The sequence below is a fragment of the Trachypithecus francoisi genome, unplaced genomic scaffold (genome assembly GCF_009764315.1).
Source record: "Trachypithecus francoisi isolate TF-2019V2 unplaced genomic scaffold, Tfra_2.0 Lachesis_group11, whole genome shotgun sequence".
In the NCBI taxonomy this organism is placed as follows: domain Eukaryota; kingdom Metazoa; phylum Chordata; class Mammalia; order Primates; family Cercopithecidae; genus Trachypithecus; species Trachypithecus francoisi.
This window is the reverse complement of record NW_022681456.1, coordinates 81,150,752-81,172,885: the sequence shown is the minus strand read 5'-3', so window position 1 is coordinate 81,172,885 and position 22,134 is coordinate 81,150,752. Positions and strand designations below refer to the sequence as shown.

Here is a 22,134-nt window from a genome sequence, read left to right as displayed (position 1 = left end):
TTTTCTCCCTGTATAATCACCCCACAACTTCCAGCACCCTATAAGCCATTTTAAAACCCCTTCTCCACAGAGGAGCAAACAAGTAGGAGCAAAAACAGGGCATCAGTTCTCTGAGCAAGAGGAAAAAAGCACACGCAGCAGAATGGAAGGGGGTTAGACACCAACAGATGCAGTGTCTCTTGTCTGGGACCCACCTGCATTCACAGAGGCCCTCTCCAGACCTGGCTTCCGGGGTCCCAGGGCGCACCTCGGGAGTCTCCTACACATTCGCGCTTGGGCACCTCTCCCTGCCCTCAGGTGGCAAGAGGAAGATAGACAAGAACTTTCCCGAGGCCCAGGCTATAAACAGCCTGCTTTGGCCTTGATGAGGTAAAGAAAAGTGACAGCTGTGGTCTGAGGTACGACTCTTTATTATATACTTGGGTGGGGTATCCCAGGTGGATGCAAGGTTGCAGGCATGGGAAGCAGCCCTCTTGGGTGTCACTCTGAAAATGAAGTAGGGTGGTGGCCGCTCCTTGCCAGTGAATTAGTCCCCTACCAAGGTCTTACAGACCCCACCCTTCCTCTCACCCTCCAGTTCCCACTGTCCTCCAAGGAGAGGAGCGTTGGGTGAGTGTCCCTCCCTCCTTCAGAGAGTGGGACTGTCTGCCTCTTGAAAGCGAGGATTGATGGTGGTCGTGATGGCACTTTTGTAGAGAGGATTACTGTCCTGAGGAAAGATGTTGCAGATTATGAGCAAAAATCCCAGGATTCTTTGTCCCCTTTCTAGACCTAAGAGGCCAGTCTTGAGCCGAATCCTAGGAGCTGATGGAAGTTAGCAGAGGGATTGGTTACATGTGCCAGGCACTGGGGGAACCCAGTGGGAGGAATCAGGGATGGGCTTGTGGTGGGGAGACAGCTAAAAGGGGGCCTAACCAGGAAGTCTCACCTGCTTCCAGTTGAGTTGTTGCCGCTCCTTCTCAAAGCGACTGTATTCCCGGCGGTCATAGATTTCCACCGAGAGCCGGTAAGCCAGGACCAGCCCCAGCCCCACTACCACGATGCCCCCTACGCAGCCCAGCACAATGGCCTGGGTGTGGTCTGCTCCCTCTGTGAACAAGAAACCAGACACACTTGTGGGAGCTGGAGCATAGGGACAGATCAACAGTTGTTCAGTGTGTCCAGCCTGTCCAACCCTGTCACTGAAAGCAAAGGGAACCCAGCAAGGTCCAAGGTTATTCTCACTGCCCAGGGCCTTAGCCTTGTCCACTTGCTCAGTTGCCTCTGCCTTTGTCCTGGATTCACAGTTCTGCCTCAGCCCTCAGCCTGTTGCCCATTATCTTCACTCTGCATCCCCAGAGTTGAGACCCTGCCCATCAGACTTCCAGGATTTGTGGCATCCCTGCCCACTTACTTTCTTGGGGTCTCACTCTGAGCACGACCCTGCCTCTGGCATCATCCTCCACCAAGAAGAAGAACAACTGGTTGTCCAGGGTCCTCTCTTTGCACCAGCCATCATCCAAGATAGGGGCCAAGACCAGGGTCACATTGGTATGGGCACAAGCTGTACTGCAGTTGGTGGCCAGGGGGCCAGTCCCAAAGGCCTCACACTCTGCACAGTCCCTATGCAGTAGATGCCAGTAAGTTACCAGCTGGGTAGTTGTCACCCAATGCCCTTTACCCAACTACAAGCAGGAAGGAGAGTAGGCAGATGGGAGTGGCTCAACAAGCCCCACTGTGCCCCTGCTCCCAAGATGCAAGACCTGAGGCCTCACCGGTATCTCTCGCATGGTGTCTTGCAGCCTGGGCATTGGTCGCATAGAGCACCGTAGTAGCCATCCGAGCACTGGCAGCGGTTGCATTTGCAGCGTCCATGCCCACTGCAGAGCCCTCCCTCGGGACTGATGCAACTGTCCATGTCCCCACTGCATTCGCATGCTCTGCCCGTGCGGTTGGCATGACAGTGACATACTCCACATTGGCAGCGACCAAAGCCTGGGGTAGAGCCATGCAGAGGGTGACAACCATACTCCACACACACAGTTGGCCACCACGTGGCACCACAAGCGCATGCATCCAGTCTTTTTCAAGTGTGCCAAACACACCCTCTAACCCATACACCAGAATCTTTGACATTTGCCTTCCATGCCAGGAGACTCCCAGAGCCTAAGTGCCTTGGGAAGGCCTCTCAGACCCTGCCCTTCTCCCCAAGGTACCTCCACAGAGGATGCCCTCATGTCGCTCACAGCTGGCATCGTCACACTCGCACAGATGCCCAGAGCTCTGTCCATTGCAGCTGCAGTGTCCACATTGGCACTGACCCTTTCCGCTGCATAGGGGCCCTGTGCCATTGGGAGCCCGGCACCCAGATTCCAGATCTAGGGAGGACAACTCAGCCTCAGAGCACTCACAGAGCCGGCCTAGGCGGCCAGGGGCACAGCTGGAAGGGGAAGGCGAAGGAGAGAAGTAGGTCAGAGGGTTTGATCACCCCTGACTTGTCTCTCCCAGGAACCTCTAAACCCAAGTTCTCAAGAGTTGGAGAAAGACAACTGAAGGGATGGTAAGTATAGTGGAACACCGACGAGGGGTGAGAGAGTGGAGGGAGCCCCAGTCAAGGGGAGGGCCTGAACGTATCTGGGAAGCTTCAAGGGATGAAATTGAGTGGGGAGTCTAGGGATGTCAAGGATACTCCTGTGGGGGGAATGGAAAGCAGCGGAGGAATACGGGCCAGGGTTGGTCGTTTGTTGGCAGCCAGCTGAGTGAAGGGAAGAGGAGGCCCTCACCTGCATACCCCACATTGTAGGTGTCCCTGGCCATCACTGCAGTGGGGAGCCTGGGCCTGGGTGTCACTGCAGTTACAGTCACACAGCGTGTGCAACTCCACAATCAGCTCCTCTGAGAAGCCAAGGGCCCGGAGCCTCAGGAGATGGGGCTCTGGGAGGCAGTGGGTGGCTTGGAGAGAAACCCAGAAAGTCACCTAAGAACAGGGTAGGCAGGAATCAGGCCATGGTTATACACACACACACACCCCCAAACTCACCCAGAACCTCACCCCTTAGATCATCCAGAACCTCGCCCCTTAGTAAATGAAGAGATGGGGTCATGGTAACACCCAACTCCTAGAAACTTTACCTGAGGAAGCCACTCAGACTACTTGAGGACGGATGGATGGAGGATTACCCCAGGCTCTCCCGTGTCTCCCCATTCCTGCCCCCCATCTTTCCCTACCTGCTTAATTTCCCACTCCCACCTCCCCCTGCCCGCCCGCCTTCTGCCTGTGCTTGCTGGCTCTCACCGTCTGGTTGATTCGGACATGGTTGCACTGTCCTCGATCCTCAGCCTTACCCTCCTTCTTCTCAGGACCCTCACACTGGGATTCATAAGAAATGTGGACCCCAGGAGGGAGTGAAGAGTGTTCAAGGGTCACAGTGGAAGACAGGCTCTATGGGAAGAGAGCAAGTGGATAACCACGTGAAGGCAGGAAAGGACCCCACCCCACCTTATGTCCTCTCCAGGTGTTCCCAATTCTGCCAGCACCCTGCCCTCTGCCACCTAGGGCTCCTTACATCCTGCCCAGTCGAGGCATTTCTGGAGGGAGGACCCGTGAGAACCTTGCATAGAATATACAGGATCCAGAGGCCTCTGATACAGCATTTCAGTGCAGAGACCATGTTTGTGAAGCCCCACATCAGGACACAACCTGGGTGCATGCCAGGTCTAAAGGGCAAATTCATTACAGAATTTGTCTTGGGAAATTTGATACCGTCTCAGATTTTTTTGCCATAGGTTTAGGAGATGCTCCGTTATCAGGAAGCCTACAGCCTAATTGCAGAGATAAGACCTAAACCACTAAGAGTTTTTATGGTTCCTTCTACCTGTAAAATTCTATGGTTCTTGTGAAGAATAGCTCTGAATTGTTTATAAACTTAATGAAAGCAGGCTCCAGATCTCACATTGTTTATGTACAGACTGGGGATAAATGCCAGCCCTTCTGCTTGTTATCTTTGTGACCTTGGACAAGTCACTTAGCCTTGTGTGGGTTTCCTCATCTGTAAAAGAGGGATGATAACAGTTACGAAGCAAGGCTTTTGGCGGGGTTAAATGAAGTAGAAACAGTATGTACACCTAGGATGGTGGGTGCGTGAAATAAAAGCTCAGTGACTGAAACTTTCCTGGCAGGCTGCACTCTGCAAGGTGAGGAGGTGGGGCAGGGATCTGAGCTCCATGCTCTCTGCATATCAGATGTTTAAGATTTATGAATGTAAGATTGAACAATTAATGACAGCCACATGCAGACTATAGGTAGGAGCTGTGGAATGTTAGACCAAAAAGTGACCATTTCCTCTGAGTTCTGCCACCCCACCCAAGGGCCCCTTTCCACCTTTCCCTAGTGCCCGCCCTCACCATCTCCCCCTCCTCTGGCCCCTCACGTTATAAGCATCCATGATGAGCTGTACCACGTTGCTGGAGTCCTCACTCAGCTCCCCAACTGCAGACTTAGGAATCAGCTTACTCAGCTCCTGAGTTACGGGGAGTTAAGAGAAATGGTAGGTCACAGCTCTAGGAAAACGGGCTCCTGGGGGTCTGGAAGGAGGGCATATGGGGGACAGAGAATGGATCTTTGGGGGAATTGAGAAAGGCTGGGGTGGGGCTGGGGATCTGACATGTAGACAGCTCTCACCTGGTAGACAGGCAGTGCAGCACTGGTGACAGCAAAGATGGGCTGGATGTTTGCTGCAGAGAGGGCCTGGGCTACCTGACCCACAGAGGGGTAGTCCTGGGGCAGGGAGCAGGGACAAGGTGAGCCCCACAGGTCTCCCCCACAACATGCAAGGTGCCCTCAGCCTGGGGAGTCCAGGAACCAAGGTTCCACCAGCTGGAGGAGCCCTGGAGGCTTGCTATGGAATAGGAAGGAGGTAGGGAATGGGGTGACAAAGGTGTCCTGTCTCCGCAGCTGAAAGGAGGAACTGCTGGGGAAGATGGCAGGTGTCTACAGGGTGGTTACTGGTGAGGACTGTAAGGCTGGGAGTGGGAGTCCTGGAAGGAAAGAGGTATGGCTCAAATGAGGAGAGGCAGGGTGACTATAGGGACTCACAAACTCGGTGCTGCGACTGTAGAGGCCATTGCTGTCCAAGTGGCAGTGCCCATCACTGGGCATGAAAATGCCACCCAACTTCCCGTCCCCAGCCATATGGAATGTGTCATCTGAAGTGAACACCAGCAGCCGGGACACATTTCTCCAGCCAATCTGCTCCTGAGGTACAGAGGGGGTGGTAGGCTATGCACCTGGGCATGGCCCTTGAGCCACCCCAGCCAGCTCTGTGAGCCAAGAATGTGGCAAGCCTCACTCTGAGTCAGTTTGTCCATCCCCTTGCCTCCAGTACCTTGCTTCCTCCTGCTCTCCCCAGTCCCCCAAATAAGGCTGCTGCTAGTGGAGGCTTACTTGTGAATTAGAAAAACATGCCTTCTCCTCAAGATATTCTCCTCAAGATATTTTACTCCAACCCACCAGGTAATTGTTAAGTATACAAACTACACCTACTATGGTATGAATGGCACCCCCTAGAATTGTGCACTATACAACCATAAGGGGCAGTCCCATTCCCAAACAGACCTCCAGGCTCAGATCCCCGCCCCATCTCCTCACCTGGCAGAGTGCAGCCTGCAGAATGGCATCGAAGCCACCTTCAGGTGAGTCCAGATTGCCGGACACGCTCTGGCGCCCCACCTCCCGCTCAAAGGCTTGCGCATCCCCCGTCAGGGACAGCACATGGTGAAAGCTGAAGGGTGACTGGCAGCGCTCCAGCCGTGTGGGGCAGGGGTGGCGCAGCTTGGAGGGCACTGTGCTCACAAAGGGCAGCACCGTTTTGTCCACAAAGGAACCAAAACCTGGGAGAGGAGAGGAATGAAGGCTGTGCCAGAAGTCGCAGGGCAGCAACAGAGGACCTATGAGAGCGCTCTATGGGAAGTGGGGTGGGGAGGACGGTCATAGAAGAGGTGATGGGAGAGGGTGCACCTGGGGGCAGGGAGCCAGTAACTGACAAGCAAAGCAGTGAGACCACTGGCTCAGGGAAGTGACAGGTAGAGGACATTAAGGAGGACACAACTCCCGGGGCAAATGGAAACTTCCAGAAGGTGGAAGAAGGCTCGGGTATAGGATATGGTAGCAGCATGAGGCAAAGGAAGGAAATTTGAATAGAGGAAAGTTGGCACAGAATGTGGTGCCAGGGACAGTGGCATCTAGGCCTTTCCCAAGGAGACTTGCATCAGGGCAGGTTCCAGGCTGGTAGGCTCAGGGCAGTTGTCCAGGCCCATAGAGTCTCCAGACGCTGGGTCTCAGCTCGACCTGTAAAACGGACTGTCTCTGGAGTCCTCTCCAGCTCTGACCTAGAAGATGGGTGTCTTTAGGGAAAGATGGAGGAATGAACCTGTGGCCTGGCTAGGCCTGTCAACAACTGGGAGGGCAAATTGGGGCCCTTGTGAGTCCAGGATGTTGGCAGAGGCTAAGGCAGTGGTTGAATAGGCAAGGGCTAACAGGGCGAGAGGCAGCCCTCGGCTCACCAATGCGCACAGAATGGGTGACTTCCTGCAGCCGGACCAGCAGAGCATGCCCAAGCTGGCGCACGCGTTCCAGGTCGTCCTTCATGGAGTAGCTCAGGTCCATAAGGTAGTACAGGTCCACCGGGTATCCCTCAGCACGAAGGAAGCGGACCTGGAGCTGCTGGGGCTCTCCTGGGGGTGGGTGATGGGCGGGTCAGCAGAGCGCATTGGAACGCCAGCCTAGACCTCTGGCCTGGCCCCGCCGCCCCTAACTCACCAGGCCGTAGCGTGACCCGGACCCGCTGCGGCGCCAGCTGAGTGGCACCCTCTCCGCGGGCGCCCTGGCTGAGCGGCTGGTCCTGCAGCACCTCCTGCTGGCCGCGGGGCTCCTCCAACTCCTCCAGCGGGCAGCCTCGAGCCAGCAGTTCCTCTCGTCGGGCGCAGCGCCGTGCCTCCGCCTCCCCCGACGCGGTGAAGTTCTGCTCAGCAAGAAAAGGCGCGTCGGGACCCGGTCCTGCACAGGCCCTAGGCCCCGCTACCAAAAACACCCTGCAAACTCGGCCCCTCTAATGCCCCCACCTCCGGTCCATTCCCTGAGTCCCTGATTCCCTCTCCTCCTCCTCGCCACAGCTGCCCTTGAATTCTGGTCTTTTTTGTTGTTTTGTTTTGTTTTTGAAACAGAGTCTCACTCTGTCACCCAGGGCTGGAGCGCAGCGGTGCTATCTCTGCTCACTACAATCTCCACCTCCCCGGTTCAAGTGATTCTCATACCTCAGCCTTCCGGTAGCTGGGACTACAGGCCTGTGCCACCACGCCCAGCTTTTTTGTATTTTTAGTAGAGATGAGGTTTCCCCATGTTGGCCAGGCTGGTCTCAAACTCTTGACCTCAAGTGATCCGCCCGCCTCGGCCAACCAAAGTGCTGGGATTACAGGCGTGAACCACCACGCCTTTTTCTTTCTTTCTTTCTTTCTTTCTTTCTTCTTTCTTCTTTCTTCTTTCTTTCTTCTTTCTTTCTTTCTTTCTTTCTTCCTTCCTTCCTTCCTTCTTTCTTTCCTTCTTTCTTTCTTTCTTTCCTTCCTTCCTTTTTTTTTTTTTTTTTTTTTACCAACTGTAAAGACAGGGTCTTGCTTTTTTGCCCAGGCTGGTTTCGAACTCCTGGGCTCAAGAAATCCTCCTGCCCCAGCCTCCCAAAGTGCTGGGATTACAGGCATGAACCTGTGGAACTCCGGTCCTTTCTTCCTTATCACAGCCCCACTTCCTATAGCAGTCCCCCACCCCTCCCCTTATCTCAACTCCCCCTTGCCCCAGTCACCTACCCCTCTCCTCCCCAATAGAGCCACAGACTTCCTGTTGAGATCTTAGAGACTTCACTACCACAAAAAAACGGGGGCCTTGCCTCCTAGGCCAGCCTTCCCAGCAAGCTCACACCAAAATGGAAAGGTGGTCAGACTAAGACCCACAGCTCCTGGGAAGGGAAAGGATAAGAACAGAAGAGGAGGCATCCTACCCCCGTAACATGTCTGGTACCCCTAAGACTGGTTGGGAAGCCACAGGGGAAGGAAATGGTTAGAGTGGCTTCTCAGCTTGCCCTGGGTGTCAGCTCCTGGTCTGGGGACTGGAGAAGCCAGACACAGACCTGACCACCTCAAGAGCTCCAGCTTCCCAGCTCCAGCCTGGCACCTCTGCCTCTCTGCCTTGTGCAGACTCAGTATCTACCCTTCTTGTCCTCTCAGAGTCACTGTGTGCCTTTCTCCTGGGTCCTCTAAGCATCTGTAGCTCTGCTTCCATGTGAATTTGCCCTCATCTCTTATCTGGGCTCCCACACTGATCTAACCCTCCATCTTCCCCTGAGAGAGGCAGATCTGCCCCCATCCCAGCTTGGGCGCCCCTCCTGCTCTGCTGCTCCATGAGCTCTGTCTCTTTCAAACATAAGCAAACAACAGCTTTGTTTGAAGAACCAGGGAGACGCCTGCTCCCTAGCATCCTTCTTGGCCACTTAGGTAGCTCAAGCCTTTCCAGTCCCCCTCAAGCCCATATACTTCCACCCCTCCCCTTTCTACCTGTCCAGTCATAGGCTACTACACACCTAGGAACAGAATGCCTCCACCCAAAACACAGACTTAGAAATCTAACTACACACTTTCTGCTATGGACTGAACTCTGCACCCCTACCCCACCCCACCCCCAACCCATTCTATATTGAAGCCCTAACCCTCCATGTGATGGCATTTGGAGATGGAGCCTTTGGGAGGTACCTGGGCTTAGATGAGGGCCTAAGGGTGGAACCCTCATGATGGAATTAGTGTGCTTACAAGAACAGAGACAGTTCCCACCCCCCATCCTCCAGCCCCCTCCCCATGATGAGAGGACATAGCGAGAAGGTAGCCAGTCTGCAAGCCAGGAAGAGAGCCCTAACTGGGGAACCAAATCAGTTAGCACTTTGATCTCGGACTTCCCAGCCTCCAACATTAGGAGAAATGAATTCCTGTTGCTTAAACCACCCAGTCTATGGTATTTTGTTATGGCAGCCCTCACTGGCTAGTACCTTTCTCACATGTTTACATACACAACAGCTCCCTCTACCTATACACAAGCATGAATTCCCACAAGCACATACTTTCTCCCAATTCATGGTCACAAATTCTCTCCATTTATACACAAGCAAATGGATACAGACATAATCCTAAGTGCACAGGAAACTTGCATGCATGTGTCTGCACATACATATATCCACACACAGGAGTCCTATGTGCACACACTCGGTCACACATGAGACTCTGGAGTGTTTCTAGAAAATCATACATGTGCCCACACAATCACACACATGTATCTAGGCTGCACATACACGTACACATGGTTCAAAGGCCATAGGCCCATCTTTACCAGTTGCTTGCACCATGCACAGCTGGGGTGTGAGACGATGCACTTCTGGCAGGAGGGGGCTGGCTGGCAGGACCCCAGCAGGGACAGGTGAGGTTTCCCCCATTCTGTGGCCTCCCCTGTGGATGGGATCTTGGCGTCCAACTCACTCTCACCTCTGCTCAGGGCCAGCAGCAAAACAAGGACCACTGGCAAAGCCACCATGCCCTGTAATAGGATATAAAGGGGGACATGTGGGTCCTCAGGGAGGACCCTCAGCTCTCAGTCCTCTAAACTTAGCTTGTGGTTATCACTCTCAAAACTCTACCCCAACACTTTATCTCCCCTCATAGTTTCACTTCCCCTGTGGATTCAGCAGTTTCTTCAAAATGATGGGAAGGAGCAGGTATCAGGCAAAGGTAGAGGCCTCCAGACATGGTGGCTCATGCCTGTCATCTCAGCACTTTAGGAGGCTGAGGTGGGTGGATCACTAGAGCTCAGGAGTTCGAGACCAACCTGGTCAACATGGCAAAATCCCATCTCTATGAAAAACACAAAAATTAGTCGGGCATGGTGGCGTGCACCTGTAATCTGAGTTACTCAGGAGGCTAAGGCAAGAGAATTGCTTGAACCCAGGAGGCAGAGGTTGCATTGAGTCAAGATCACACCACTGCACACCAGCTGGGTGACAGAGCAAGAATCTGTCTCAAAAAAAAAAAAAAAAAAAAAAAAAAATAGGGACCTCAGAGAAGATCTGTCCTTCCTGTGTGCAGACTTCATGTGACCAGGGTGGGCAAAATGGCCTACTAAAAGATCTGGGGACTGGCCTGGAAGCACTAAAGTCTGCACCCAGTTCTATTTACCGAGATCCCAAGCTGTAATGGTAGTAGAACCAAACAGGAAACAGACCGGATTCTGGTACTGCTGCAGTCACTCACTGGCTGTGTGGCAAGTCAGACTTTCTCTCTGGGCTTTAGTTTCCACATCTGCAAAGTGGAGGCATTGAATAAATAATCTGACATACTTTGCAGCTTTTACAATCTTGGATTCTAAATAAGAGAAGAGGGTCAGTGAGTGGGAATTAGAGGAAAGAAAGCTGAAACAGATGAGGGAGTGTGTGAAAGAGTCAAGGAAGAATAGTTCTACTTGGGTGACATGGTGGCAAGAGGAATGAAGATTAGACCACAAGAACTCTCTGCAGGTCTGGGATAAGGGGAGAAAGAAGGCCAGTGTTGGCAAAAAAAAAAAAAAAAGAAAAGAAATTCTATTTTCTGTACTTTGCACAAAGACAATCTAGATTGGAGAAAGAGCCTGGAGGCAGGGTGATTCTTCGAGTGACCTTTTGGAAAGCCAAGCAGATTCCTGATTTTAAAAAACATGTTAATGTTTTTAAATGAGCAGGTAATTCGTTTACCATGCTTCATAAGTCAAAAAGTTAAATCCCATTGGCCCTTTTTTTTGCAGAAATGGAAAAACTGATCCTAAAATTTATATGGAATTGCATGGAACCCTAAATAGCCAAAATAATCTTGTAAAAAACATACTGCAAAGCTACAGTGATCAAGACAGCGTTGGCTGGTCACAGTGGCTCATGCCTATAATCCCATGGTGGGAAAACAGCTTGAACCCAGTAGTTTCAGGCTGTAGTGAGCTATGATCGTGTCACTGTACTCTGCCCTGGTCAACAGAGTGAAACCCTGTCTCTTAAAAAAAAAAAAAAAAGGGAAGACAGTGTGGTACTGGCATAAGGATGACATAAGGATACACATATATTATACATCAATGGAGTAGAATTGAAAGAGTCCAGAAATAAACTATGCTTCTGTAGCCAATTGATTTCCAGTAAGGGTGCCAAACCATTCAATGAGAAAAACTGTCTTCAAAAAATGGGGCTGGGGCCGGGCACAGTGGCTCATGCCTGTAATCCCAGCACTTTGGGAGGCTGAGGCAGGTGGATCACTTGAGGTCAGGAGTTCAAGACCAGCCTGGGCAACATGGTGAAACCCTGTCTCTACTAAAAATACAAAAACTAGCTGGGTGTGGTGGTGGGCACCTGTAATCCCAGCTACTCAGGAGGCTGAGGCAGGAGAATCACATGATCCCAGGAGGCAGAGGCTGCAGTGAACTGCAATTGCGCCACTGCACTGCAGCCTGGGCAACAGAGTGAAACTCTGTCTTGTTTTGTTTTTTTGAGATGGAGTCTCACTCAGGCTGGAGTGCAGTGGTGCCATCTCAGCTCGCTGCAACCTCTGCCTCCGAGGTTCAAGCAATTCTCCAGCCTCAGGCTCCCAAGTGTCTGGGACTACAGGCATGCACCACCACACCTGGTTAGTTTTTGTATTTTTAGTAGAGAGAGGTTTTCACCACATTGGCAGGGCTGGTCTCAAACTCCTGACCTCAAGTGATCCACCCGCCTTAGGCTCCCAAAGTGCTGGGATTACAGGCATGAATCACCATGCCCAGACGAAACTCCATCTAAAAAAAAAAAAAAATAAGGCCAGGCACGGTGGCTCGTGGCTCTTGCCTGTAATCCCAACACTTTGGGAGGCCAAGATGGGCAGATCACAAGGTCAGGAGTTCAAGACCAGCCTGGCTAACGTGAAACCCATCTCTACTAAAAATACAAAAATTAGCCGGGTGTGATGGCACACACTACCACTTTTTCTAAAAAAAAAAAAAAAAAAAAAATGTGCTTTCAACATGCAAAAGAATGAAGTTGGACCCTCCTGCCTCACACCACATACGAAGGTTAACTGAAAAGGGATCAAAGGCCTAAATATAACTGCTAAAACTATAAACTCATAGAAGAAAATGTATGGGTAAATCTTCATAATCTTGTACTTGGTAATGGATTCTTACCTGTAATACCAAAAGCACAAACAACAAAAGGAAAAATAGATATATTGGACTTCATCAAAAGTTTAAACTTTTGTGCATCAAAGACAATGTCAAGAGAGTGAAGATGGCCGGGCGCGGTGGCTCAAGCCTGTAATCCCAGCACTTTGGGAGGCCAAGACGGGCGGATCACGAGGTCAGGAGATCGAGACCATCCTGGCTAACATGGTGAAACCCTGTCTCTACTAAAAATACAAAAAACTAGCCAGGCAACGTGGCGGGCGCCTGTAGTCCCAGCTACTCGGGAGGCTAAGGCAGGAGAATGGCGTGAACCCGGGAGGCAGAGCTTGCAGTGAGCTGAGATCCGGCCACTGCACTCCAGCCTGGGTGACAGAGCAAAACTCCGTCTCAAAAAAAAAAAAAAAAAAGAGATTGAAGACAACACACAGAATGGGAGAAAATATTTGCAGATTATATATCAGATGAGTATCCTTAATATATAACGAACTCTTACATTCAATGACGAAAAGACAACCCAACTTTTAAAATGAGCAAAAGACTTAAAAAGACATTTCTTCAAAGAAGATAGACAAACAGCCACCCAGCATATGAAAAGATGCTCAACACTATTAATCGTTAGGAAAATGCAAATGAAACCCACAATGATCTGGGTGTGGTGGCTCACACCTGTAATCCTAGCACTTTGGGAGACTGAGGTGGGTGGATCACTTGAGATCAGGAGTTCAAGACCAGCCTGGGCAACATGGTGAAACCCCCACCTTTACTAAAAATACAAAACTTAACCGGGCGTGGTGGTGCATATCTGTAGCCCCAGCTACTCGGGAAGCTGAGGCACAAGAAGCGCTTGAACCTGGGAAGCAGAGGCTGCAGTGAGCCAAGATCGGGCCACTGCACTCCAGTCTAGGCGACAGAGTGAGACCCTGTCTCAAAATGAAAGGAAGGAAGGGGCTGGACGCGGTGGCTCAAGCCTGTAATCCCAGCACTTTGGGAGGCCGAGACGGGCGGATCACGAGGTCAGGAGATCGAGACCATCCTGGCTAATATGGTGAAACCCCGTATCTACTAAAAAAAAATACAAAAAAAAAACTAGCCGGGCGACGAGGCGGGCGCCTGTAGTCCCAGCTACTCGGGAGGCTGAGACAGGAGAATGGCGTGAACCCGGGAGGCGGAGCTTGCAGTGAGCTGAGATCCGGCCACTGCACTCCAGCCTGGGTGGCAGAGCAAGACTCCGTCTCAAAAAAAAAAAAAAAAAAAAAAAGAAAGGAAGGAAGGAAGGAAGGAAGGAAGGAAGGCAGGCCACAATGAGATACCAGTTCATTTCTACTAGAATGACTATCATCAAAAAATGAAAAACAGCAAGTGTTGATGAGAACATGGAGAAATTGGGATCCTTATATATTACCATGTAAAGAATGTAAAATAGTACAATCTCTGTGGAAAACAGTTTGGTTCCTCAATAAATTGAGCATAGGATTACCCTATAACCTGGCAATTTCACTCTTAGGTATATACCCAGAAGAATTGAAAACAGGTGTTCAAACAAAAATTGGTGCAGAAATGTTCACAGCAGCACTACTCACAATAGCTAAAAGGTGGAAAGAACCCAAATGTCCATTAGCTGATGAATGGATAAAGAAAAGGTGGTATATCCATACAGCAGAAAGTTATTTGGCCATAAAAAGCAATGAAGTGGGGTGGGCACAGTGGCTCACGCCTGTAATCCCAGCACTTTGGGAGGCCGAGGCAGGTGGATCACCTGAGGTCAGGAGTTCAAGACCAGCCTGACCAATATGGTGAAACCTCATCTCTACTAAAAATACAAAAATTAGCCAGGCATGGTGGCGGGCTCCTGTAACCCTAGCTACTTGGGAGACTGAGGCAGGAGAATTGCTTGAAACGTGGAGGCAGAGGTTGCAGTGAGCCGAAATTGCACCATTGCACTCCAGCCTGGGTAACAAGAGCAAAACTCGGTCTCAATAATAATAATAATAAAAGCAATGAAGTACTGATACATACATGCTACAACGTGGATGAACCTTGAAAACATGCTCAGTGAACAAAACAATTCGTGAAAGATCACATATTGTATGATTCCACATATGGAACATATCCAAACTAGAAAAATCCACAGAGACAGAAGGTAGATTAGTGGTTACCAGAGCTTGGGGGAAGGGGAAATGGGGAATGACTGCTTAATGGGCAGTTTCATTTTTGGGGTGATGAATAAGTTCTGGAATTAGTGAATGTACTTAATGCCACTGAATTGTACACTTAAAAGTGGTAAAAATGATAAATGTTTGTGTATCTTACCATTTTAAAAATCAAAAAGTTAATCCTACCCCATATGCCCTACCCAGTTTCCACACCTACCCTAAATGAATATCATTTATTACTATTTTTTTCTTTTTTCTTTACTTTTTTTTTTTGAGGCAGAGTCTCACTCTGTGGCCCAGGCTGGAGTACAGTGGCATGATCTACAGCCTCCACCTTCTGGGTTCAAGCGAGTCTTGTGCCTCAGTTTCCTGAGTAGCTGGGATTACAGGTGTGAGCCACCGCGCCCAGCTGATTTTTGTGTTTTTAGCAGAGAGAATTTGCCATGTTGGCCAGGTTGGTCTCGAACTCCTGACCTCAAGTGATCTGCCCACCTCAACCTCCCAAAGCTCTGGGATTACAGGCGTGAGTCAGCCTATCTTTGTTTCTTATAATCTTTCTAGTGATTATTTTATGCATATACAAATTAACATGCATATGCTTTTTAAATGGTAGACTCAAATGGCACAATTCTTTAAATGGTAGAAAACACAATTTTTCACTTTTTTTCCCTGTAACTACTTTTCTTGAAGATCTTTCTAGAGAAAATTAAGAACGTCCTTGTTCAATTTTACAGCCATAAAGCTTTCCATTGCATGGATACCTCATATCACGGTTAATCAGTACCCTAAGGATGTGCATTTAAGTTGTTTCTTCTTTTTTTCTTTTGAGACAAGGTCTCACTCTGTTGCCCAGGCTGGAGTGCAGTGGTGCCGTGATGGCTTACTGCAGCCTCCACCTCCTGGGCTCAAGCAGTTCTCCCCACCTCAGCCTCCGTCGTAGCTGGCACAGGTGTACATCGTCACGCACAGCTATTTTTTTATTTTTTTGTAGAGACAGGGTGTTGCTATGTTGCCCAAGCCGGTCTGAAACTCCTAGGCTCAAGTGATCCTCCTGCCTCGGCTTCCCAAAGTGCTAGGATTACAGGCATGAGCCACTGTGCCTGGCCTTAAATTATTTCTAGTTCGCTATGACAAATAACGCTGAAATGAAAAGTAATGTATGTATGTATGTATGTATTCATTCGAGAGATAGGGTCTTGCTCTGTTACCCGGGCTGTAGTGTAATGGCGCAATCATGGCTCACTGCCGCCTTGACCTCGCCGGCTCAGCTGATCCTTCCACCTCAGTCTCCCGAGTAACTGGTACTACAGGCGCATGCTACCATGTCTGGCTAATTATTTTTGTATTATTTTGCAAAGATGGGGTTTCCCCATGTTGCCCAGGCTGGTCTAGAACTCCTGAGCTCAAGTGACCCACCCGCCTCGGCCTCCCAAATTGCCATGATTAAAGGAGTGAGCCACCTCCCTCAGCCAAATGTCATGTATTTACCATTTCACACCTGTGCAACTGAACCTGTAGGATAAATCCCTAGCAGAGGATGTGATAAATAGGTAGATATCATTCTCAATATTGGTGTGTATTTCATCTACATTCTCATGCTAAGAAAAGTATATATATGTTGGTGGGTATTGTCAACATAAACTCATTGGTTCTTGTACTGGTCCACATTCCCATCAGCAGTGTATGAGAAAGGCCAACTAACTCCTCGTCATAAACCATTTGCATCTTCTTCAGCCTGGGCCAGAGTCAGTTCCAGATACTCTGCACAGAGTGTGGGAAAGGGGTGGGGTGCTGAGTCCTTGAACATCCTGGTGCTGCTCCCCACCACCTGTGACCTCAGGTGCCATATATAACGGAGGCTCCACCCCTCAGGGAGAGGCCAGCCCCGGTTCAGTCTCAGTGTAACCTCAGCCCTGCTTGCTCTGCGTGCCTGTGGTCAGGGAGGCTGGAGATGCTGCAACCCAAAGCCCGGTTTTGACTCATTTCTCACAAGTGGAGCCCCAGCTGCCACATAGGTTTTTCAGAGATCTCAAGCCCACTCATCTCCCCTTAAAGGGGGCCCTGGGACTCCCTGGACAGCCCTTTTCTACCTTTCTTCCCAATTATCCTCTCTTCTCCCCTCCTTGGGAATACATGTTCTGCCACCTGTTTCTCTGCTTCTCTGTCTCTCTCTGGCTCCTTTCATTTCAAAACTTCCATTGCATCTCTCTGCTGCTTTTCTCTGCTCCACTTCTTCATAGGGCTGTTTTACTTCCTTTTCCCCTCTGTTCCTAACTATAGAATGGCTGAATCTTCTACTCCATCCCACTCTTTTTACAAATGGAAACCTAAATTCCATGAGGCCATGAAGGGGTGGCCTGCCCCTCCACAACTGTGGGCATTTCTCATTAGGTGGAACGAGAGACTTGAGAAAAGAAATGAGACACAGAGACAAAGTATAGAGAAAGAAAAAGTGGGCCCAGGGGACTGGCGCTCAGCATACAGAGGACCCGCGCCGGCACTGGTCTCTGAGTTCCCTCAGTATTTATTGATCATTATCTTTTTTTTTTTTTTTTTTTTTGGCTGGAGTGCAGTGGCTGGATCTCAGCTCACTGCAAGCTCCGCCTCCCGGGTTTACGCCATTCTCCTGCCTCAGCCTCCCAAGTAGCTGGGACTACAGGCGCCCGCCAACTCGCCCGGCTAGTTTTTTGTATTTTTTAGTAGAGACGGGGTTTTGCCGTGTTAGTTAGGTTGGTCTCTATCTCGTGACCTCGCGATCCACCGTCTCGGCCTCCCAAAGTGCTGGGATTACAGGCTTGAGCCACCGCGCCCGGCCTTGATCATTATCTTTACCATCTTAGAAAAAGGGAAGTCGCAGGATAATAGGATCATGGTAGGGAGAAGGTCAGCAGAAAGACATATAAATAAAGATCTCTGTGACATAAGTTTAAAGAAAAGTGCTGTGCCTTGATATGCGTATGCAAACATCTCCATAAACCTTTTTAGTGCATAAAGAGCAGCATTGCTCTAGCAAGTCCCACCTTTCGCCCTAAGGCGGTTTTCTCCCATCTTAGTAAATAGAATATATAATCGGGTTTCACACCGAGATGTTCCCTTGCCCAGGGACTGGCAGGAGACAGATGCTTTTCTCTATCTCAACTGTCAAGAGGCCTTCTTTCCTCTTATACTAGTCCTCCTCAGTACAGACCCTTCACAGGTGTCAGGCTGGGGGACGATCAGGTCTTTCCCTTCCCATGAGGCCATATTTCAGACTATCACATGGGGAGAAACCTTGGACAATACCTAGCTTTCCTAGGTAGAGGTCCCTGCGACCTTTGGCAGTGTACGTGTCCCTGGGTACTTGAGATTAAGAGAATGGTGATGACTTTTCACAAGCATACTGCCTTCAGGCACTTGTTTAACAAAGCACACCCTGCACAGCCCAAAATCCGTTAAACCTTGAGTCACCACAGCACATGTCTCTTGCAAGGACAAGGTTGGGGGTAGGGTCACAGATTAACAGCATCTCAAATACAGAACAAAATGGAGTCTCTTATGTCTACTTCTTTCCATACAGACACAGTAACAGTCTGATCTCTCTTTCTTTTCCCCACAAGGCCAGGGTCACCCAGTGAACTAGGGGCAGGGCAGGACAGGGCAGGGCCAGGCCTCTGCTGTGCTTACTCCTTTCCTCCCTCCAACCCAGGTACCATCTCCATCAAAAGTTGTGTTCTGTCTCCGCTAGCCCTGATGGGCTCTGCCTAATCCCATTTCTCTTTCCTTAGGGGTACTCTGCAGTCTTCCCTTCTCTCCCTGGGACCAAGTGGTTATTTCCATTTTTCTGGACTCCATTCTGACTCCAATACACACCGTGTGGCCCCCTCAGCAGCTGAGAAACAGAGCCTCTTCCTAACCCACTCATACCCCCCAAGTCAAGCAGAACCCTCTGCTGCCCACTGGGAGTCACAACAAGGGAACGGAACTGAGCTGCTGGGCCTCAGTGTCCCAGGAGAGTGAAGTCTGTGGCCAAGGTGCCGATTAAGAAGTTTGAGCTGAAGGCAGAGCATTAGGGATGGCAGCTGGGGGTAATGTTGGGAGAACCTTCCCTCAGTATAATGGGTATACCTACCCTACCTCAGTATAATCCTTGGCACATGGCAGGCACTCAAATGACAGCACTCGTATAAATCTCTGCCTCCAGACCCACTCTTGGGAAACTGATGCAAGAGAGATTGGGCTTTGGGAGAGGTGGGGGTGGGGGGCTGTGAAATTGGAGGAGGGAAGCAGGTCAGGGGATCTTAGGAATGCAGAAAGGAGTTCAGAGCCTTTCTCAAGTCTGGACAGGACCCTTGATATCCAGGTCAGAGCCCTCTTCCCAAGAGGTTGGGACCAGGTGGGCCTGGACTTGTAAGGAGAGGAGGCAGAAGGGCTGGTGCCCTGGTACTCACAGGTGCGTGCAGAGCAGCCCTTCCTCTGGCGGCAGCAGCAGCCTTTGTGTACTGGTCTGGGAGACTGCAGAGGAGGAAGTGACACTCCCTGGGGTGGGGAAGATTTGGGGTTGGTGGGGGTGACTGATCTAGAAGGTGGAGCAGATTGGGGTGGGGCTGAGCCAAGGGAGTGGATGATAGAGATCTGGAAGAAAGAAGCTCATTTACTGAACTCCTGTCATGCGTTGAACGTAACATATTATAATTAACCCTCACAACAACCTCATAAGATAGGGGTTAATATTCCCCTAAGTCCCAATTTTACAGATGCAGAGATGGAGGCTTAGAAGCAGGAAATAAAGAATTTTGCCCAAGGTCCCACAGCTAGTAAGTAGCTAGTCTAGGATAAAAAAAAAGAAGAAGGAGAAGGAGAAGGAGGAGGAGAAGGAGAAGGAGAAGGAGGAGGAGGAGGAGGAGGAGAAGGAGAAGGAGAAGAAAAAGGATTTTTATTTTAAATTTTTATTATTTTTTGAATTTTAATTTAATTTAATTTTTGAGACAGGGTCTTGCTCTGTTTCCCAAGCTGGAGTCCCATGGCACAATCTCAGATCACTCCAAACCCCGCCTCCCAGGTTCAAGCAGTTCTCCTGCCTCAGCCTCCCGAGTAGCTGGGATTACAGGGGTGCACCACCATGTCTGGCAACGTTCTATATTCTTAGTAGAAATGGGGTTTCACCGTGTTGACCAGGCTGGTCTCAAACTCCTGACCTCAATTGATCTGCCCACCTCGGCCTCCCAAAGTGCTGGGATTACAGGTGTGGGCCACCGTGTCCAGTCTATGTTTTTATTTTTGAGACAGAGTCTTGCTGTGTTGCCCAGGCTGGTCTGTAACTCCTGGATTCAAGCAATCCTCCCACTTTGGCCTCCTGCATAGCTGGATTACAGGCACACCCGGCTGGTCTGGGATTTAAATCCAGGTCTGCCTGCCTCCAAAATTCATGATCTCTCTATTTACTTATATAGGAAGGAACATGATAGGAGGGAATAGAGGCAATAAGTACTGTAGAGAGTCGGGAAGTTAGAGACTTGTTCATTTTGAAAACCCAGGATACATTGTATTAGTGTGCTTGACTACATAGGCTCTGGAGCCAAGTTACTACAGTTCAAATCCTGGCTCTACTACTTACTTGTAGTAAGGAACTTAGCTAAATTACTTAACCCCACCTGCAGCTGTTTTCTCATCTGTCAAGCAGGACTCACAGGATTGTCGGGAGAATTAAAAGAGATAATTCATATCAATTGCCTAGAAGACTACCTGGCACATACTAAATAAGGGCTTGATAAGAGAATTAGTAGGGATGAGAAGTGACAGAAGTGAGAAGTGAAGAGGCTTTGAGAAATTCAAGGTCCAGACAGCTGGAAACTTGGAAGAGAGAGGCACAGGGCCAGGCTCAGAGCATGTGATTGGGGAGCCAGGAGCCAAGACAGTAGTGGAGCCTGGGAAAGGGGTGGAGGATGTGAACTGGGAGAAGCAGAGTGCAGGAACAACAGCTGAAGCCAAAGCAAGGATGAAGCCTGTAGGGAGAGTAGGAAAATATTAATGGGATTTGCTCCTGGCCCATACAGGTCACTAAGAGCTTTGAGAGGGAACTAGACATGAGGTCTGTGTTCACAGGTCGATCTCCCCTACCAGAAGGAGCACTCCTTGTGGGCAGGGACTGGCTCTACCAGGCTTCCCTGCTGGAGCCACCGCACCTAGCCAAGTGCCCATCTTACAGTAGGTGCTCAACAAATGTCAGATGGATTGCAGAGGTGTAGCTGCTAGGAGGGGACAATTGGAGAGGAGGGGCTCTTTCTCTGGGTGGGCTTGGCTGGCCTCAGGCTATGGGATAGCCAGAACCCATACCCTTCCCCCACAATCAGGGTTCACCAGGGCAATGACCCTCCTTCCCCACAGGCCCTGTGGTTTCCTCTAGAGCTTCTTTCAGTTTCTTCTTCTGCTTTCCGCCCTCCACTCTTCTCTCCTCTACTCCTACATCCTCAACTTTTTTGTCATATCCACAGGTCACCAGTGAAGAGAGCCAGGAACAAGGTAGGCAAGGCACTGTCCCAGGGAAGGTAGGACACAGAGGCAGGGCTTGATGGGAGTCACAGAGGGCGAAGGGAAGAGTACAGGGTGCAACAGTAGAGGCCAAAGGCACTGCAAAGGCGTGCTGCAGAGGGAAGGTGTGTGGGAGCAAGGACAGATATTCGGAGAGAAGGTAACAGTGCAGGGGGCGGTGAGTGGAGGTCATGGGGTGGAGTGGGAACAGAGAGGGTGGGGGGAGTAAGCTATAAGGTGATAGCAGGGTAGGTGGGGACAGAAGGCCAGAGGGCTCCCTGGGTGAGGGGCTGGTGTAAAACAGAAACACTGTAGCTTAGATGCAGGTTGTGGTTCTTCCCTTCTGGGACCAGGAACCCTCATAACAACTAAATGCTCTTTTCGAGGAAGACGCGGTTGTAGGACTTGCGGATCTTTGGTTCGCACACTCCTGCTCCTGACTCACCGCTGTTCGCTCTCGCTGAGGAACAAGTCGGTCAGGAAGCCGCGCAGCAGCCATGGCTTTTAAGGATACCGGGAAAACACCCGTGGAGCCGGAGGTGTCAATTCACCGAATTCGAATCACCCTAACGAGCCGCAACGTTAAATCCCTGGAAAAGGTGTGTGCTGACTTGATCAGAGGCGCGAAGGAAAAGAACCTGAAAGTGAAAGGACCGGTTCGAATGCCTACCAAGACTTTGAGAATCACTACAAGAAAAACTCCTTGTGGTGAAGGTTCTAAGACATGGGATCATTTCCCGATGAGAATCCACAAGCGACTCATTGACTTGCACAGTCCTTCTGAGATTGTTAAGCAGATTACTTCCATCAGTATTGAGCCAGGAGTTGAGGTGGAAGTCACCATTGCAGATGCTTAAGTCAACTATTTTAATAAATTGATTACCAGTTGTTAAAAAAAAAAAAAAAAAAAAAGAACTAAATGAAACTTCAGGCCAGGCACGGTGGCCCACGCCTGTAATCCCAACACTTTGGGAGGCTGAGGTTGGCGGATCACTTGAGGTCAGGAGTTCGAGACCAGCCTAGCCAACATGGTGAAACCCTGTCTCTACTAAAAATACAAAAATTATCTGGGCATGGCGGTGCACTCCTGTAATCCCAGCTACGCGGGAGGCTGAGGCAGGAAAATCGCTTGAACCTGGGAGGCAGAGGTTGCAGTGAGCCAAGATCACGCCACTGCACTCCAGACTGGGCAACAAGTGTGAAATTCCGTCTCAAGAAAAAAAAGTAAATAAATAAAAA

The 22,134-nt window shown here is 50.1% G+C and overlaps 2 protein-coding genes across 8 annotated transcripts; one reads left to right on the top strand and one right to left on the bottom strand.

Annotated features, from left to right (window-relative positions):
* Positions 1–392: 392 nt before the first annotated feature.
* On the bottom strand, positions 393–18,921 carry ITGB7 (integrin subunit beta 7). Of its 7 annotated transcripts, none has more exons than XM_033221934.1 (16): positions 18,816–18,921; positions 10,243–10,365; positions 9,404–9,607; positions 6,797–6,998; positions 6,541–6,711; positions 5,627–5,868; positions 5,075–5,233; positions 4,661–4,756; positions 4,410–4,499; positions 3,275–3,421; positions 2,763–2,956; positions 2,196–2,419; positions 1,755–1,974; positions 1,394–1,602; positions 929–1,089; positions 393–709 (listed from the first exon to the last, which is right to left on the bottom strand). In XM_033221934.1, the coding sequence occupies exons 3-16, from the start codon at positions 9,602–9,604 to the stop codon at positions 629–631; spliced, it is 2,397 nt and encodes a 798-aa protein (XP_033077825.1). In that variant the 5' UTR covers positions 9,605–9,607; positions 10,243–10,365; positions 18,816–18,921; the 3' UTR covers positions 393–628. The 7 variants fall into 7 exon arrangements, with proteins under 7 accessions (XP_033077825.1, XP_033077826.1, XP_033077827.1 ...); XM_033221935.1 differs by having other exon boundaries at positions 10,289–10,365; XM_033221936.1 differs by having other exon boundaries at positions 10,318–10,365; positions 18,816–18,895.
* A 2,471-nt stretch (positions 18,922–21,392) lies between these two features.
* Positions 21,393–21,810, top strand: LOC117090047 (40S ribosomal protein S20-like). The gene has a single exon (XM_033221930.1). The coding sequence runs from the start codon at positions 21,393–21,395 to the stop codon at positions 21,750–21,752; it is 360 nt and encodes a 119-aa protein (XP_033077821.1). The 3' UTR covers positions 21,753–21,810.
* Positions 21,811–22,134: the final 324 nt, after the last annotated feature.